Genomic DNA, 16,583 nt, shown 5'->3' with positions numbered 1-16,583 from the left:
TTCTTGTGAATGATATATTCAAATAAGTGAGGTCGGATTTACTTTTATATTGTTTGGATCGTCTTGACATATTTTCTTGGTTGCAAGTGCTCTACAATTTTACATTGACCGCACTTATAATGCTTAGAGAATTCCAAGCACGAAACCATGGTATGCACAGTTGGTCAGACCTTCAAAATTATATGGTCACCAGCTCATCAACTCTTTGAAAATAAATGGTCTGCCATAACACTTTGCCCTCTTTTATCATGTTGCTTCACTTCTTTTATGTACCAGTTGCTCTTTTGGTACCTCATTCTACATGTTCCTAATAAGTAATGCATCTTCCATTAGTATTCACATATGGTTGAGATGAAAAGTTGCATCTAATATCATGTAGCTCCAGTCAGAGTTTTCTGGTCCAGTACCTTGCCAGGGAGTACTTACCTTGCCATTTGGTGTGATTATGTGCTCATATGAGGCTGTTGGAGGGAGGTCAAGTATGTAGGGTTATGGAGGCGAGCCCCGACATCATCAGGCATTTTTACGTTGCGCACCTGATCTCTACCATGTAGATGGAATGGTCTATGTGGGCTTGCCCGAGATTGTCCCTCTCTGCAGGTGAATTGGGCACTTTACAAACTCGACTTGTGTGCTTCCATAATCAATAGTCCTGATTGAATGAGTTGTATCGGTGATATAAACTCGCTTCATGTATGTAATCAACGTGACTTGCTGTGCACATATAAGCTCTGATATATTGTTCATACACTTTTTATTCCTGTGACTCATCATCTGGATAGTAGAGTAATAATTAGTCGTGACGTTTGTTGGTATAATGTATTGAACCTTTATACTTTTGGTATATCATGTTGCATTTCCTATGAAAACGCACTACTGATATGTAATAGACTTTGGTACTCTGGACATTTTTGTTTTTCTTAACTTATGAAATATAAATCATGCCTTACCGGGCTGGCTATGGCTGGTGCGGGTGGGGTGCGGCAAGTCGCACTTCCTATCTAGTATTCCAAGAATATATGAGCCTTACATCATAATACGCAAAAACAGACTATCAGAGTCGGCGTTCAACAGCAAGTTTTTTTTGGGTGTGCAGAAATTAATTCAACAGCAAGTTCAGATGAACAAAAATAGCATCTGCCACTAGCCCACTAGTGTCATAAAATTTTGTACAGCTTAATCCATGGATAAAGCATCTCACAAGCAACTTTTTTTGTGTAAATGTCTCACAAGCAACTGAAATGAAAAGGGTACAAACCAAACCTAATTCCTTGCTCCGAATTTGGTAACTTGGATCATGGTAGTTGCCGGCAGTCTACCTAACATCATGGACGTCAAGACCTCGTTCGTTTGCTCCGCGTATGCTCCCATCGCTGTCGCCCTCGATGATTGCCACCGACTTCAGGTTGGGGGTGAGGGATATGGTCCGAGGTAGTAGCTCCATCATTGAAGTGTTTGGGAACTGATCATGGCACTGTAAGCAAGAAGAACAACTATTAGGAGGTAAAGTAATTAAAAATTTCTGAGAAAGCAGGATTAATTAAGCTGGTGTATGTACCTGACAGTTCTTTAGAGTGAGCTTCTCTAGGAGAGGAGCATTATGCAGAAAACGCCAGAGCGTCTGAGCATCGCCTCCAATCTCGGAATCCTCAAGGACCAAGGTCCTCATGCTGCGAAACACCGGTAACCCGTGGTGCTCCTCGTCGAGCATCGCGTGCAACATTGGACAAGGGAACTTGTCCTCGGCGAGTGGCTGTGCCGGCATCGGCGGCTGATCTGGAAAGAAGAATGGTCCAGGTGGTGGAACAAGAGGTATATACGGGTGCAGCATCTCCGGCTGATGTTGAAAGAATTGAGCTCCAGGAGGTGGAGCATGGGGTATAGGTTGCTCAACTACTGTCTGCATCGCGATTGCATATAGGTACAATTAATAAATCAGACATTTATATATGCAGTAAAAGTAAAAAAAGGAATTGGTTATACTGATTGATCAAGAGCGAGGGCAGTATAGATCGCGCACCATGTTGCCAAAGCCGTGCAGCTTCAGGGTGCAGACGTGGGACAGAGAGCCGATGAAGTTGCACAGAGCCCTGAGCAGATCCCTGTCATGCTGAAGGTAGTAGCCGTCCCCCTGTTTGTGCCGGAGATCAGGCGTCCCTACCAGGCGGACGGATGCTTGGACGAGGCAAGGCGCCTCCTCGAGGACGACGGCGAAGTAGATGAGGCACTGGAAGTTCACGGCGAGGTGCAGCGACGCGAGTCTAGGGGCGGCGATGGTGAAGGTCAGGCTCTCGCTGTTGTGGGTGGAGGATTCGACCACGAGGTTTTTTAGCGTGCCGGACGCGATCCTCGGGAGCGCTGCTGATAACATGGTGCCGGTGATCTGCAGGTCTTCCAGCACGGGGAGCCCGGAGGCGAGGTGCTCCGCGAAATCACGGTGGAGGATCACCTGGTCGAGGCGCAGGCTCGTGAGGCGGTGGGAGGCTAGAGGGGGCAGCGTGACGGAGCCGCGCACGTCGAGCGCCGCCGGGGAGCACTGGAGGCCGCGACGCACCCACCTCGTGTACTTGGCCGCGTAGATCTCGCTGCCGTAGATCGGCAGGACTCTGAACCCACTGGTACAAAAAGGGCCTTTAGTCCCGGTTCGTAAGGGTCTTTAGTTCCGGTTCCTGAACCGGGACTAAAGTGTCAGTACTAATACCTCCCCCTTTTAGTCTCGGTTCAATCCAGAACCGGGACTAAAGCCCCTCCACGTGGGCAGTGCGCAGAGCCCAGTCAGGAGACCCTTTGGTCCCGGCTGGTGGCACCAACCGGGACCAATAGGCATCCACGCGTTAGCATTTCTGTGGCTGGGATTTTTGTTTTTTTTAAAGGGGTGGTTGGGGGTTTTGGGGGGTTAATTTAGGTGTTTCATATATTGTGTTAGCTAGCTATAATTAATATAGAGAAGTGTCCTCTCTTATGTCCGTGCTTGGTCGACGCTACGTACTATACGTATAGAGAGGACTAGACACGCTGGCTAGCTAGTAAAGCAAACGAAGGAAACAGAAGATCGTCATGAACATATATGCATACAGAGAGAAGTGATATCGACCACCTCTCCTTCTCCGATAGATTGGTCGAACAACAAGTTCTCGTATATCTATCTGACACTACCGGCTACATATATACAATAATTATCTCTTACAAATATAATCATACGGACTCAGGGTTCACATAGAATTCTCCGTCTTCAGGGATCACATGGTCAAGAAAGAATGCCGCCAATTCCTCTTGAATTGCTCGCATACGAGCTGGTGCTAGGAGTTCATCCCGCTTCCGAAACATCTAATTTGAAGAAGGGGGTCAATACATATATATATAAATGAATGAAACTCAACACAAATGATGGTAATAAAATAAAATTGTGAATGTTGTTATTTACGTACTTCATATTGTTCGTTAGAGTACCCGCCCCGCTCACACGTCGTGTGGCGGATGGACTTGCAAATGTAGTATCCACAGAAATCATTCCCTTGTTCCTGCCACAACCACTTTACAAGAAATAGAGGTCAATCAAACTGATAAGCAAGAATGCTAAATGGTATTGATGAAACCAGCGCTTGAATCACTAGGAGATGCGCGGAACATGCTACTATAGTACTTACTTTCGGGTGTCTAAATTCCAGCTCCTTCGGCAGTCCCGGAACATTTTTGGTGAATTTTCTCCAAACCCTGCCGGACAAAGAAAACAATTACTTGATATCAGGAAATGAACAAAGTTGCTGATATGGTGGATAATGATCGATTTAACTTACTTCTTGAGGATTTCAGTCATGTCCGCATACTCCTTGGGATCTTTTCGTTTAGAGTCCAAGACGGTTACTACTCCCTGCTCAAGCTTAATCTCTAGGAGAATATAGTGGAAACTGCACACACATGCATAACTCATCAATTACATTACTATAACCTTGACTAATATATAAGGGAAACCGAATACGCACAAGACAGTAACACTCACCTGAAGTTGTAAGGAAAGAGTATTATATCTTTGTTTTGATTTATTACGAACGATCGTAGCAAGCTGGCCTCGGTAGCTGCGGCATGAAGTTTAACCTGAGTTGCATCTATGAGATATGTGTTAATGAACCCAATATCACCGACTTGTCTTTTCTTCAATTCGACGATCTTCAATCTGCATAATATAGTGAGGATGATTATAAATACATGCAATGAAAGAGCTAAGCTATATAGAGAAACTTAATGACAGAAGTAGTACTACTTACAGACAGTAGCAGGCGACCGTTGTTTTATCGAGGGCCAATTGATTGAAAAACTGATAGAACTCCTCAAATGGAACAGGCAACAGATCAATTCCAACGAGGTCATGCTCCGTTTTAACTCTCGCATACAAAGTACTCCTCCCCCCAGAGTCTCTGCAGATTTTCAAGTACCAATCATGCAATCTTCGCATCATCGTTGATAGAGATCTTTCATCTTTGACGAGAGGCTTCCCGTACTCGTATCTTTGTATCTGCACTCCATGGGTTCATAATGTACTTCGTCGGGCAGGTAATCTGCAAGATTGCTATAACCGGGCACCATCCTCGGATCATTATCGACGTTGTGGCTAGGCACCTTGAGCGGGGGGCACGATTGCTTCGCTTGTTCGCCGAGCTGGGCAATTTGTTTCCCAGCTCGTCGTTCTTTCAGCCTTTGATCACTGACAGTACTTCCCGACCGCTCCGCTTCGGCAAATTCCTTTCCAATAATGCGGTCATAGTTTCCTTTCGGCGGATCAGACTTCGGTGGTTTTGTCAGGGCAGCCAGAGTGCGCTTCACTTTCACCCGATCTACCTTCTCCTCCGGAGGTGGATGTTTCTTTGCTTTCACCCCTTCAAAGAATTTCCTCACTTCTTCTCGCGCGATCTCGGCGTTCTCCTCCTGGGTCCTCTCGTATGGTAACTTCTCTGGAGTCTTCAGAGAAGGACCGAATCTGTATGTCCTCCCGCCTCTGGTTGTACTGCTAGACGCCGACCGAGCAGACGAGCGGTTGTCTTCTTTACTTGCTTAAGAGGCGGAGGAGAAGGACTACGACGCGCCGGAGCAGCTGGAGCGGCGGCAGGTCTCTTCCGCCCTTGCTGACGAGGCGGAGAAGGAGGAGGCTGGCTGCTCGGGCGCGTCGGCGCAGGCGGAGAAGGAGGCGGAGTGCCGCCACGCGCCGGAGAAGGAGCCGGCCGAGGGCCCTGATCGTCACTCGCCGGAGGAGGAGGCGGTGGAGGCGGAGTGCCCTGACTCGCCGGAGGAGGAGGAGGAGGCGGTGGCGTCCAGTTCGGAAGGTTGATGAGCTCCTTCCGCCATAGGCATGGAGTCTTCAGAGCAGACCCCAGCCGAGTCTCCCCTTCACCGGTAGGGTGGTCAAGCTGGAGGTCCTCAAATCCCTCCGTTATCTCATCCACCATCACCCTAGCATATCCTTCTGGAATCGGCCGGCAGTGAAAAGTTGCGCCGGGTTCAGTAGGATAAACAGAGCCAACAGCCGCCTTGACCTTCAAATTCATCCATTGCGTCATAAGGTGGCAATTTTGAGACTCCGTTATAGCATCCACGGGATAGCTGGCAGGAGCCGTCAAGGCATGCTCCGGCTGAAGCAGCTCGGTGGAAGCCACGCTGCTTCTGCGCTGAGATGGCGGGGTAGCTTCGGGGGAGGCTTCGGCAGTACGTTTGCTGCGATTTGCTTCTCGTTCCTCTATCGCGTCTACCCTTGCTTGCAGCGCCTGCATTTGGGTCTGCTGCACTTTTTTCCTCCTCTCATGGGATTTGTAACCGCCTGCGTCCGGAAACCCAACCTTCCACGGAACGGAGCCTGGCGTGCCTCGTGTCCGTCCAGGGTGCTCAGGATTCCCGAGGGCCATTGTGAGCTCGTCGTTCTCTCTGTCTGGAAAGAACGTCCCTTCCTGCGCTGCTTCGATATACTGCTTAAGCTTACTGACTGGTATGTCCATTTGATCGTTCGTCCAAATGCACTTCCCTGTTTCAGGGTCCAGGTTCCGCCAGCCCCGAAGAACCAAGTCCGGCAACGGTCTGGCCAGTTAATTGTCTCTGGTTCGATCCCTTTATGAACCAGATCATTCTCAGTCTTGGACCACTTAGGCCGGGCTACGAGGTAGCCACCTGACCCCGTGCGATGGTGAAGCTTCTTCTTCGCAGCATTTTGCTTGTTTGTCGCCGACATCTTCTTACTCTTTTCTGATGTCTTGTGGGCCACAAATGCGGGCCAGTGATCTCTGATCTTCTCATATCTGCCCTTGAATTCTGGTGTCTCATTATTTTCGACAAACTTATTCAGCTCTTTCTTCCACCTCCTGAATAGTTCTGCCATCCTCTTCAGAGCAAAAGACTTGATTAATTTCTCTTTAACTGGGTTCTCTGGATTATCCTCAGGCGGTAGGGTGAAATTTGACTTCAGCTCAGTCCAAAGATCATTTTTCTGCATATCATTGACATAAGACACCTCAGGGTCTTCTGTAGCCGGCTTAAACCATTGCTGGATGCTTATCGGGATCTTGTCCCTAACCAGAACCCCGCACTGAGCAACAAATGCGCTCTTTGTCCGGAGGGGTTCAATAGGTTGGCCGTCGGGCGCGATTGCTATGATCTCAAACTTTTCATCCGAGCTCAACTTTTTCTTCGGGCCTCGTCTCTTTACCGAAGTTGTGCTCGATCCGGAGGGCTAGAAAAAAGAACAAAGACTTAATTAATATGTGTACATACCAAAACAATGAATGCATCAATCAGCTAGTCAGCATAGGCTTAACTAATATATATACCTGGCCGGACTCGGTTCGGTCACCGGAGCCGTCATCACGGTCTCCTTCTTGCACCGGCATTGGGTCACCGGAGCCGTCCTCATGTTCTTCTTCTTGCACCGGCATTAGGTCACCGTAGCCAGCTTGTTCACCCTCTCCTTCCAGACCATCGGTTTCGTTGAGAAACAACGAGATGGCATCACTTCCTTCTGCGATTATGTCCCTCAACAACGCTTCTTTTGTTGCTTCGTCTAGGGCGGTGTCCATAGTTTCTACAAATATTTACAACATGGCAATTATTATTCAAACATGACAGATGGATATATTAGTGCCAAACGTAGAACTAGCTACCTAATCATAGTAAGCTATCGGGAGGGGGTATATATCGACAACGACGACACTACATCTATGTCCCTCGACGACCCTCGTTCCCGATAAAAAAAAGAGGAAGAAGAAGAAAAATAAGAGGAGAAGAAAGAATAGAGGAGAAGAACCCTCGAACCTCGACCCTAGACGACCCTCTTCTTCCTCTCATGTTCGAGAGGATCGCCGAGGGGTCGGGAGGTTGCCTAGTGTCAAAGGATTCAACAAAACCATGTCTTCATCATTAGGCGAAAGTAACATGTGCATGATGGTACGAAGCTCTTCAAAGTTGTTCTGGAACGGAGTCCCAGATAGGATAATTCGCTTTTTGGTACAAAGTTCAGAAAGAGCCTTCCGAATATCGCTATTTGGAAGGCCTTTGCTGAATTCGTACCAAAAGGCGGATTATTCTATCCGGGACTCCATTCCAAAACAACTTTGCAGAACTTCGTACCAACATGCCCTGGTTACTTCCGGCTAATGATGAAGGCATGGATTTCTTCAATACTTTGACACTAGGAAACCTCTCTCGACCCCTCGGCGATCCTCGACCCCTCGAACCCTCGACGACCCTGGAACCCTCGACCCCTAGACGACCCTCTTCTTCCTCTCATGTTCGAGAGGATCGCCGAGGGGTCGGGAGGTTGCCTAGTGTCAAAGGATTCAACAAAACCATGTCTTCATCATTAGGCGAAAGTAACATGTGCATGATGGTACGAAGCTCTTCAAAGTTGTTCTGGAACGGACTCCCAGATAGGATAATTCACTTTTTGGTACAAAGTTCAGCAAGAGCCTTCCGAATATCGCTATTTGGAAGGCCTTTGCTGAATTCGTACCAAAAGGCGGATTATTCTATCCGGGACTCCATTCCAGAACAACTTTGTAGAACTTCGTACCAACATGCCCTGGTTACTTCCGGCTAATGATGAAGGCATGGATTTCTTCAATACTTTGACACTAGGAGAAGAAGAAAGGAATAGCTAGAGGAGAAGATCGAAGAAAAAAAAGAAGAAAAAAAGAGGAGAAGAAGAAAGGAATAGTGGAGAAGAAGAGAAAATAGAATACTTCTCCACTATTCCTTTCTTCTTCTCCTCTTATTTTTCTTCTTTTTTCTTCTTCTTATTTATTTCTCCTCTTCTTTTCGGTAGAGGAAACCCTAAATAGCTAGCAAGTATCGTGGGTGTGAGATACATGTGGCCTTCGGTGTCGGACACTACATCCACGTCCCACAAGTGACGTGGGCGTTGAAGCCCGCGCCACTTGTGGGATGTGGATGTAGTGTCCGACACCGGCGGTACATGTATCTCACACCGACGATACTTTCTATTTAGGGTTTCTCCTCTACCGCTCGGCGACCCTCTCGACGACCCTCATTCCCGATAAAATAAAGAGGAAGAAGAAGAAGAAAAAAGAAGAGAAGAAAGAATAGAGGAGAAGACTTCCTCTTCTTCCTCTTCTCCCTCTTCTTCCCCTTCTTCCTCGCCTCTCTCATGAATGTCCGGCGTTCTCGACCCCCCCCCCCACGTGTCGAAGAAAAAAAGAAGAAAAAAAAGAGGAGAAGAAGAAAGGAATAGAGGAGAAGAAGAGAAAATAGAATATATATTCTATTTTCTCTTCTTCTCCTCTATTCCTTTCTTCTTCTCCTCTTCTTTTTCTTCTTTTTTCTTCTTCTTATTTATTTCTCCTCGTCTTCCTCTCCCCTCTCGGCGACCCTAGACCCCCTCTCGACCCTCGACCCCTAGGCGACCGTCGACCCCTCTCTTTTTTTTCTTCCTCTTCTATTTTATCCTCTTCTTCCTCTACCGCTCGGCGACCCTCGACGACCCTCGTTCCCGATAAAAAAAAGAGGAAGAAGAAGAAAAAAAGAGGAGAAGAAAGAATAGAGGAGAAGATCTCCTCTATTCTTTCTTCTCCTCTTTTTTCTTTTCTTATTCCTCTTCTTTTTTTATCCTCTTCCTCCTCTCATGTTCGACGACCCTCGACCCCTCGGCGACCCTAGACCCCCTCTCGACCCCCTCTTCTTCTCCCTCTTCTAATTCATTTGTTCATATGAATATACAAACATTTTCATATTTACAATAATTAATATCACCAAAAAAATCTATGAACAGAAAAAAATCCTAATTTTTCTAAAAAACTATCTTTTGCATATATACATGAACATAGATATATACACAGAGAACATATATATACATATATATATAAAACAAGCATATATATGAAAAAAAGCATATATATGAAAAAAATGCTAGCTAGGGCGCCGGCCGGACCAGAGGAGGACCGCGGAGTCGGCGGCGAGGATGGCGACGGGGCAGTGGGCGCGCGCTTGGGGTAGGAGACGCGGGCGACGGCGACGGCGGGCCGGGGCGGCGGGCGTCGGGCAAGGGGCCGGCGCGGGCGACGGCGTGGGCGGGACGGGGCGGTGCGCGTCGGGGCAGGGACGAGGGCGACGGCGACGGGGGCGGGCCGGGGCGGCGCGCGTCGCGGGCGACGGACGGCGACGATGGGCGCGGGCGACGGCGACGATGGGGGCGGGCGGCGTCGGGGCAGCCTGGCGGCGTGCGTCGCAGGGCGGCAACTGCAAGATGAGAATGAAAAATTCCGAAGTGTGGCCTTATATAGCAGAGGCTTTAGTCTCGGTTCGTGGCAGCAACCGGGACTAAAGGTGGGCATTAGTCCCGGTTGCTGCCACGAACCGAGACCAATGGCCTCTTTTCGGCAGCCCAAAGGGCGGGAAGCGAAGCCCATTGGTCCCGGTTGGTGCACCAACCGGGACTAAAGGGGGGCAATGGTCACGGTTGGTGCCACGAACCGTGACCAATGCCCCTTTAGTCCCGGTTGGTGCCACCAACCGGGACCAATGCCCTTGTGCTGCCCCGCGCCCAAAAGTTTAGTCCCACATCGCTAGTTGACAGGCGCCAACACCAGTTTATAAGCTCTGCTGCCTCCTCCCTCTCGAACTCCTCTGAACTGCAGGCCTATGGGCCTAATTTGACACTGCTTTGCCTGTGGGCCTATTGGGCCTTCTGTGGGCCTGAATCCTGGCCCATGTAGGGTTTCTAGTCATATTCAGGCCGTGGAGGCCCAGTAGGTGGCATTTTTTTGGTTTTTTCTTTTTTATTTCTACATTTTTTTGGTTTTTTATTTTTTTATTTCTACTTAAAACTAAATACTTACAGTTTTTTAGTGATTTCTTTTTGCTTTTAGGTCACAAAAATTATAAACTTTCTGTTAGTGCCATTAGTTTTAAATTTTAAATAGTTTAAATTTGAATTTTTTAAAATTTGTGTGAATCACTAGTTTATGAATAACTTTACTATAAAATTAGAATTTTTTTCTATTTATTTTTTATTTCTACTTACAACTAAATACTTACAGTTTTTTAGTGATTTCTTTTTGCTTTTAGGTCACAAAAATTATAAACTTTCTGTTAGTGCCATTAGTTTTAAATTTTAAATAGTTTAAATTTGAATTTTTAAAAATTTGTGTGAATCACTAGTTTATGAATAACTTTACTATAAAATTAGAATTTTTTTCTTCTTTGCTATTTATTTTTTATTTATACTTACAATTAAATACTTATAGTTTGATTTTAGGTCACACAAATTATATTCTTTTTGCTATTGAAGAATATTATAGTTTTATTTTAGTTGATCATAACATAATATTTTAATTGATTGTTTTTATTTTCATAAAAGTTTTGTAGTTCATTCTGTTTGCTATTAATTCATTCTTTGAGCTAAATGACTCTGAAATTGGAAAGCATTTCAAAATGAACTCTGAAAAGGTTGAAAGTTGGCATGGTATCATCATTTCACCCACATAGCATGTTCCAAAAAGTAGAGAGGGTTACGACAAAAACTTGATGCACTTCGTGTACAAAATGGACAATCACTTTCGAAGTATCAAAGTTTCGAACCATAAGACATGAAAGCATTTCAAATGAACTCTGAAAAAGTTGAAAGTTGGGATGGTATCATAATTTCACCCACATAGCATTTGCTTATTGCGGGAGAAAGTCTTCACTTTTTCTTCGCTTGTGTCATTTGCTTATTGCGCCGTAACCATGGATAATCTTCATTGTTTATCAGGATGCTTGGGTCAGCCTTGACATTGAAGGGAGGAATTTCATGAAACTTTTCATAATCTTCAGACATGTCTGTCTTGCCGTCCACTCCCAGGATGTCCCTTTTTCCTGAAAGAACTATGTGGCGCTTTGGCTCATCGTATGATGTATTCGCTTCCTTATCTTTTCTTTTTCTCGGTTTGGTAGACATGTCCTTCACATAGATAACCTGTGCCACATCATTGGCTAGGACGAACGGTTCGTCAGTGTACCCAAGATTTTTCAGATCCACTGTTGTCATTCCGTACTGTGGGTCTACCTGTACCCCGCCGCCTAACAGATTGACCCATTTGCACTTAAACAAAGGGACCTTAAAATCAGGTCCGTAGTCAAGTTCCCATATGTCCACTATGTAACCATAATATGTGTCCTTTCCGCTCTCGGTTGCTGCATCAAAGCGGACACCGCTGTTTTGGTTGGTGCTCTTTTGATCTTGGGCGATCGTGTAAAATGTATTCCCATTTATCTCGTATCCTTTGTAAGTCAATACAGTCAAAGATGGTCCCCTGGACAACAAGTACAACTCATCACAAACAGTGTTGTCACCTCTGAGACGTGTTTCCAACCAACTGCTGAAAGTCCTGATGTGTTCACATGTAATCCAGTCGTCGCACTGCTCCGGGTGTTTGGAGCGCAGACTGTTCTTGTGTTCATCGACATACGGGGTCACCAAGGTAGAGTTCTGTAGAACTGTGTAGTGTGCTTGAGACCAAGAATATCCGTCCCTGCATATTATTGAGTCTCTTCCAAGAGTGCCTTTTCCAGTCAGTCTCCCCTCATACCGCGATTTAGGGAGACCTATCTTGTTAAGGCCAGGAATGAAGTCAACACAAAACCCGATAACATCCTCTGTTTGATGGCCCATGGAGATGCTTCCTTCTGGCCTAGCGCGGTTACGGACATATTTCTTTAGGACTCCCATGAACCTCTCAAAGGGGAACATATTGTGTAGAAATACGGGCCCCAGGATGACAATCTCGTCGACTAGATGAACTAGGACGTGCGTCATGATATTGAAGAAGGATGGTGGGAACACCAGCTCGAAACTGACAAGACATTGCGCCACATCACTCCTTAGCCTTGGTACGATTTCTGGATCGATCACCTTCTGAGAGATTGCATTGAGGAATGCACATAGCTTCACAATGGCTAATCGGACGTTTTCCGGTAGAAGCCCCCTCAATGCAACCGGAAGCAGTTGCGTCATAATCACGTGGCAGTCATGAGACTTTAGGTTCTGAAACTTTTTCTCTGGCATATTTATTATTCCCTTTATATTCGACGAGAAGCCAGTCGTGACCTTCATACTGAGCAGGCATTCAAAGAAGATTTCTTTCTCTTCTTTCGTAAGAGCGTAGCTGGCAGGACCTTTATACTGCTTCGGAGGCATGCCGTCTTTTTCGTGCAAATGTTGCAGGTCCTCTCGTGCCTCAGGTGTATCTTTTGTCTTCCCATACACGCCCAAGAAGCCTAGCAGGTTCACGCAAAGGTTCTTCGTCACGTGCATCACGTCGATTGAGGAGCGGACCTCTAGGTCTTTCCAGTAGGGTAGGTCCCAAAATATAGATTTCTTCTTCCACATGGGTGCGTGTCCCTCAGCGTCATTCGGAACAGCTAGTCCACCGGGACCCTTTCCAAAGATTACGTAGTGTAAATCATTGACCATAGCAAGCACGTGATCACCGGTGCGCATGGCGGGCTTCTTCCGGTGATCTGCCTCGCCTTTGAAATGCTTGCCTTTCTTTCGACATTGATGGTTGGTCGGAAGAAATCGACGATGGCCCAGGTACACATTCTTCCTGCATTTGTCCAGGTATATACTTTCAGTGTCATCTAAACAGTGCGTGCATGCGTGGTATCCTTTGTTTGTCTGTCCTGAAAGGTTACTGAGAGCGGGCCAATCGTTGATGGTCACGAACAGCAACGCCTTAAGGTTAAATTCCTCCTGTCTGTGCTCATCCCACGTACGTACACCGTTTCCATTCCACAGCTGTAAAAGTTCTTCAACTAATGGCCTTAGGTACACATCAATTTCGTTGCCGGGTTGCTTAGGGCCTTGGATGAGAACTGGCATCATAATGAACTTCCGCTTCATGCACATCCAAGGAGGAAGGTTATACATACATAGAGTCACGGGCCAGGTGCTGTGATTGCTGCTCTGCTCCCCGAAAGGATTAATGCCATCCGCGCTTAAAGCAAACCATACATTCCTTGGGTCCTTTGCAAACTCATCCCAGTACTTTCTCTCGATTTTTCTCCACTGCGACCCGTCAGCGGGTGCTCTCAACTTCCCATCTTTCTTTCGGTTCTCACTGTGCCATCGCATCAACTTGGCATGCTCTTCGTTTCTGAACAGACGTTTCAACCGTGGTATTATAGGAGCATACCACATCACCTTCGCAGGAACCCTCTTCCTGAGGGGCTCGCCGTCAACATCACCAGGGTCATCTCGTCTGATCTTATACCGCAACGCACCGCATACCGGGCATGCGTTCAGATCCTTGTATGCACCGCGGTAGAGGATGCAGTCATTAGGGCATGCATGTATCTTCTCCACCTCCAATCCTAGAGGGCATACGACCTTCTTTGCTGCGTATGTACTGTCGGGCAATTCGTTATCCTTTGGAAGCTTCTTCTTCAATATTTTCAGTAGCTTCTCAAATCCTTTGTCAGCCACAGCATTCTCTGCCTTCCACTGCAGCAATTCCAGTACGGTACCGAGCTTTGTGTTGCCATCTTCGCAATTGGGGTATAACCCTTTTTTGTGATCCTCTAACATGCGATCGAACTTCAGCTTCTCCTTTTGACTAATGCATTGCGTCCTTGCATCGACAATGACCCGGCGGAGATCATCATCATCGGGCACATCGTCTGGTTCCTCTTGATCTTCAGCAGCTTCACCCGTGGCAGCATCATTGGGCACATCGTCTGGTTCCTCTTGATCTTCACCAGCTCCCCCCGTTGCAGCATCACCGTATTCAGGGGGCACATAGTTGTCATCGTACTCTTCTTCTTCGCCGTCTTCCATCATAACCCCTATTTCTCCGTGCCTCGTCCAAACATTATAGTGTGGCATGAAACCCTTGTAAAGCAGGTGGGAGTGAAGGATTTTCCGGTTAGAGTAAGACCTCGTATTCCCACATTCAGTGCATGGACAACACATAAAACCATTCTGCTTGTTTGCCTCAGCCGCATCGAGAAACTCATGCACGCCCTTAATGTACTCGCGGGTGTGTCTGTCACCGTACATCCATTGCCGGTTCATCTGCGTGCATTATATATAATTAAGTGTCCAAATTAATAGAAGTTCATCATCACATTAAAACCAAAGTGCATACATAGTTCTCATCTAACAACATATAGCTCTCCAGAGCATCTAATTAATTAAACCATACATTGAAACTATGTAAAACATTTCAATGCGAAAACAAATGCGATCATAATCGCAACCAAGGTAACAATTGATCCAACGGCATAATGATACCAAGCCTCGGTATGAATGGCATATTTTCTAATCTTTCTAATCTTCAAGCGCATTGCATCCATCTTGATCTTGTGATCATCGACGACATCCGCAACATGCAACTCCAATATCATCTTCTCCTCCTCAATTTTTTTTATTTTTTCCTTCAACAAATTGTTTTCTTCTTCAACTAAATTTAACCTCTCGACAATAGGGTCGGTTGGCATTTCCGATTCACATACATCCTAGATAAATAAAATCTATGTCACGTTGGTCGGCATAATTTTCATAAACAATAAATGAACCAATAGTTATAAAGATAATATACATACCAAATCCGAATCATAGACAGGACGAGGGCCGACGGGGGCGGATACCAAAACCATCGCACTATATAAGATGCAATAATAAATGTAAGAAAATGATACAAGTATCTATCTAAACATACAAGTAAGAATATTTTTCCTTTCAGAAAGAAGATAAGAACAAGAGGCTCACCACGGTGGTGTCGGTGATGAGATCGGCGCGGGTGATCGACGGCGGTGAAGACGGGGACGGGGCGTGATGGACCGCTAAATCTAGACAAATGTCGAGGAAAATGGAGCTTGGAGGTCAAGCTTCGAGAGGAGAAAGCTTAAGTAGTGTGGCTCGGGTATTCCATTGAACACCTCATGTGCATAGGAGGTGAGCTAGAGCACCACAAAGCCCTCTCCCCCTCGGACAGAAAAAACAGAGCACTGTGCTCTGCTCTTGCGCGAGGGGGTATATATAGGCACTTCATTGGTCCCGGTTGGTGACATGAGCCGGGACTAAAGGGGAGCCTTTGGTCCCGGTTCAAGCCACCAATCGGGACCACTGGTGGTGGGCCAGGAGGGAGGCCCATTGGTCACGGTTCATCCCACCAACCGGGACCAAAAGGTCCAGATGAACCGGGACCAATGGCCCACGTGGCCCGGCCGGCCCCCTGGGCTCACGAACCGGGACCAATGCCCACATTGGTCCCGGTTCTAGACTGAACCGGGACTAATGGGCTGATGCGGCCTGGACCATAGCCTTGTTTTCTACTAGTGACCCCAACCACCACGGAGGGATGCGCAGCCGCAGGGTTTGCAGGGGCGCAGCGCCGGCGCTCCGGATCCGATGGACCAGAAGGCTGTTGGCGAAATCCTCAAAGTCGGCCAGCTCCTGCGGCTCCTTCCCGTAGTTACCGCGCTGGGCGGGGGTCGGCGGCCACGGGTGGGGACTTAGAGTCGCATCGGGGCGGAACTCGCCGATGTCGACGTCGAGGCACGGGCACGTGGGCCAGAGGTGCTGCCACCGCCGCGACAGCACGCACGTCTGAACGACCTGCCGGGCCTTGAGGCGCGACAGGATGTCATGGAGGAGGCAGTCCGGCAGGTCGCTCAGCCGGTCGTCGAAGCCGCCGCCGGCACGCTTGGCCTTCCTCGAGACTTCCATGCTGATGGATGGATCTCCAGTTTGGTGCGCGTCCCTGGTTTTACGGATCAATCAATCTAAGGAGACGTAGTTCGGTCGTGGAGTGCGGAGCTCGGCCACCTCCCAGGTTTTATTTTTATTTTTAATGAGGGGATTAGGTTTGGCTCCCTTTTCATTTCAGTTTCCTGTGAAATGCTTTATCCATGAATTTTAAGCCCATGTTTCAGTATATATAGAGACATCCATGCTGATCGACGGATCTCCGGTTTGGTGCGCGTCCCTTGTTTATCGATCAATCTATCTAAGGGCATGTACAATAGTTGATAAGATAGTCTTATCTTAAGTTTTGCATGTAATTAGAGATGACAAAAAAACATGTCTACAATGGGTCATCTCTTAGCCTTAT

At 47.0% G+C, this 16,583-nt stretch overlaps 1 protein-coding gene across 1 annotated transcript; it reads right to left on the bottom strand.

Annotated features, from left to right (window-relative positions):
- Window positions 1-1,099: 1,099 nt before the first annotated feature.
- On the bottom strand, window positions 1,100-16,198 carry LOC123191515 (MEIOTIC F-BOX protein MOF). Its single transcript, XM_044604221.1, has 4 exons — window positions 15,822-16,198; window positions 2,021-2,615; window positions 1,559-1,900; window positions 1,100-1,474 (listed from the first exon to the last, which is right to left on the bottom strand). The coding sequence occupies exons 1-4, from the start codon at window positions 16,196-16,198 to the stop codon at window positions 1,316-1,318; spliced, it is 1,473 nt and encodes a 490-aa protein (XP_044460156.1). The 3' UTR covers window positions 1,100-1,315.
- Between the last annotated feature and the right edge of the window lie 385 nt (window positions 16,199-16,583).

The sequence above is a fragment of the Triticum aestivum genome, chromosome 2A (genome assembly GCF_018294505.1).
Source record: "Triticum aestivum cultivar Chinese Spring chromosome 2A, IWGSC CS RefSeq v2.1, whole genome shotgun sequence".
Lineage (NCBI taxonomy): Eukaryota > Viridiplantae > Streptophyta > Magnoliopsida > Poales > Poaceae > Triticum > Triticum aestivum.
Note: the sequence above shows the minus strand (reverse complement) of the source record. Positions and strands in the feature narration are given on the sequence as shown.

Bases quoted from the DNA above. Each gene is read 5' to 3' on its own strand.
- LOC123191515 (XM_044604221.1), bottom strand. From the start codon at position 16,198: ATGGAAGTCTCGAGGAAGGCCAAGCGTGCCGGCGGCGGCTTCGACGAC. The intron at 1,901-2,020 runs GTGCGCGATCTA...ATCGCGATGCAG, and splicing joins TGCACGGCTTTGGCAACATG to ACAGTAGTTGAGCAACCTAT. The intron at 1,475-1,558 runs GTACATACACCA...TCTTGCTTACAG, and splicing joins TCACTCTAAAGAACTGTCAG to TGCCATGATCAGTTCCCAAA.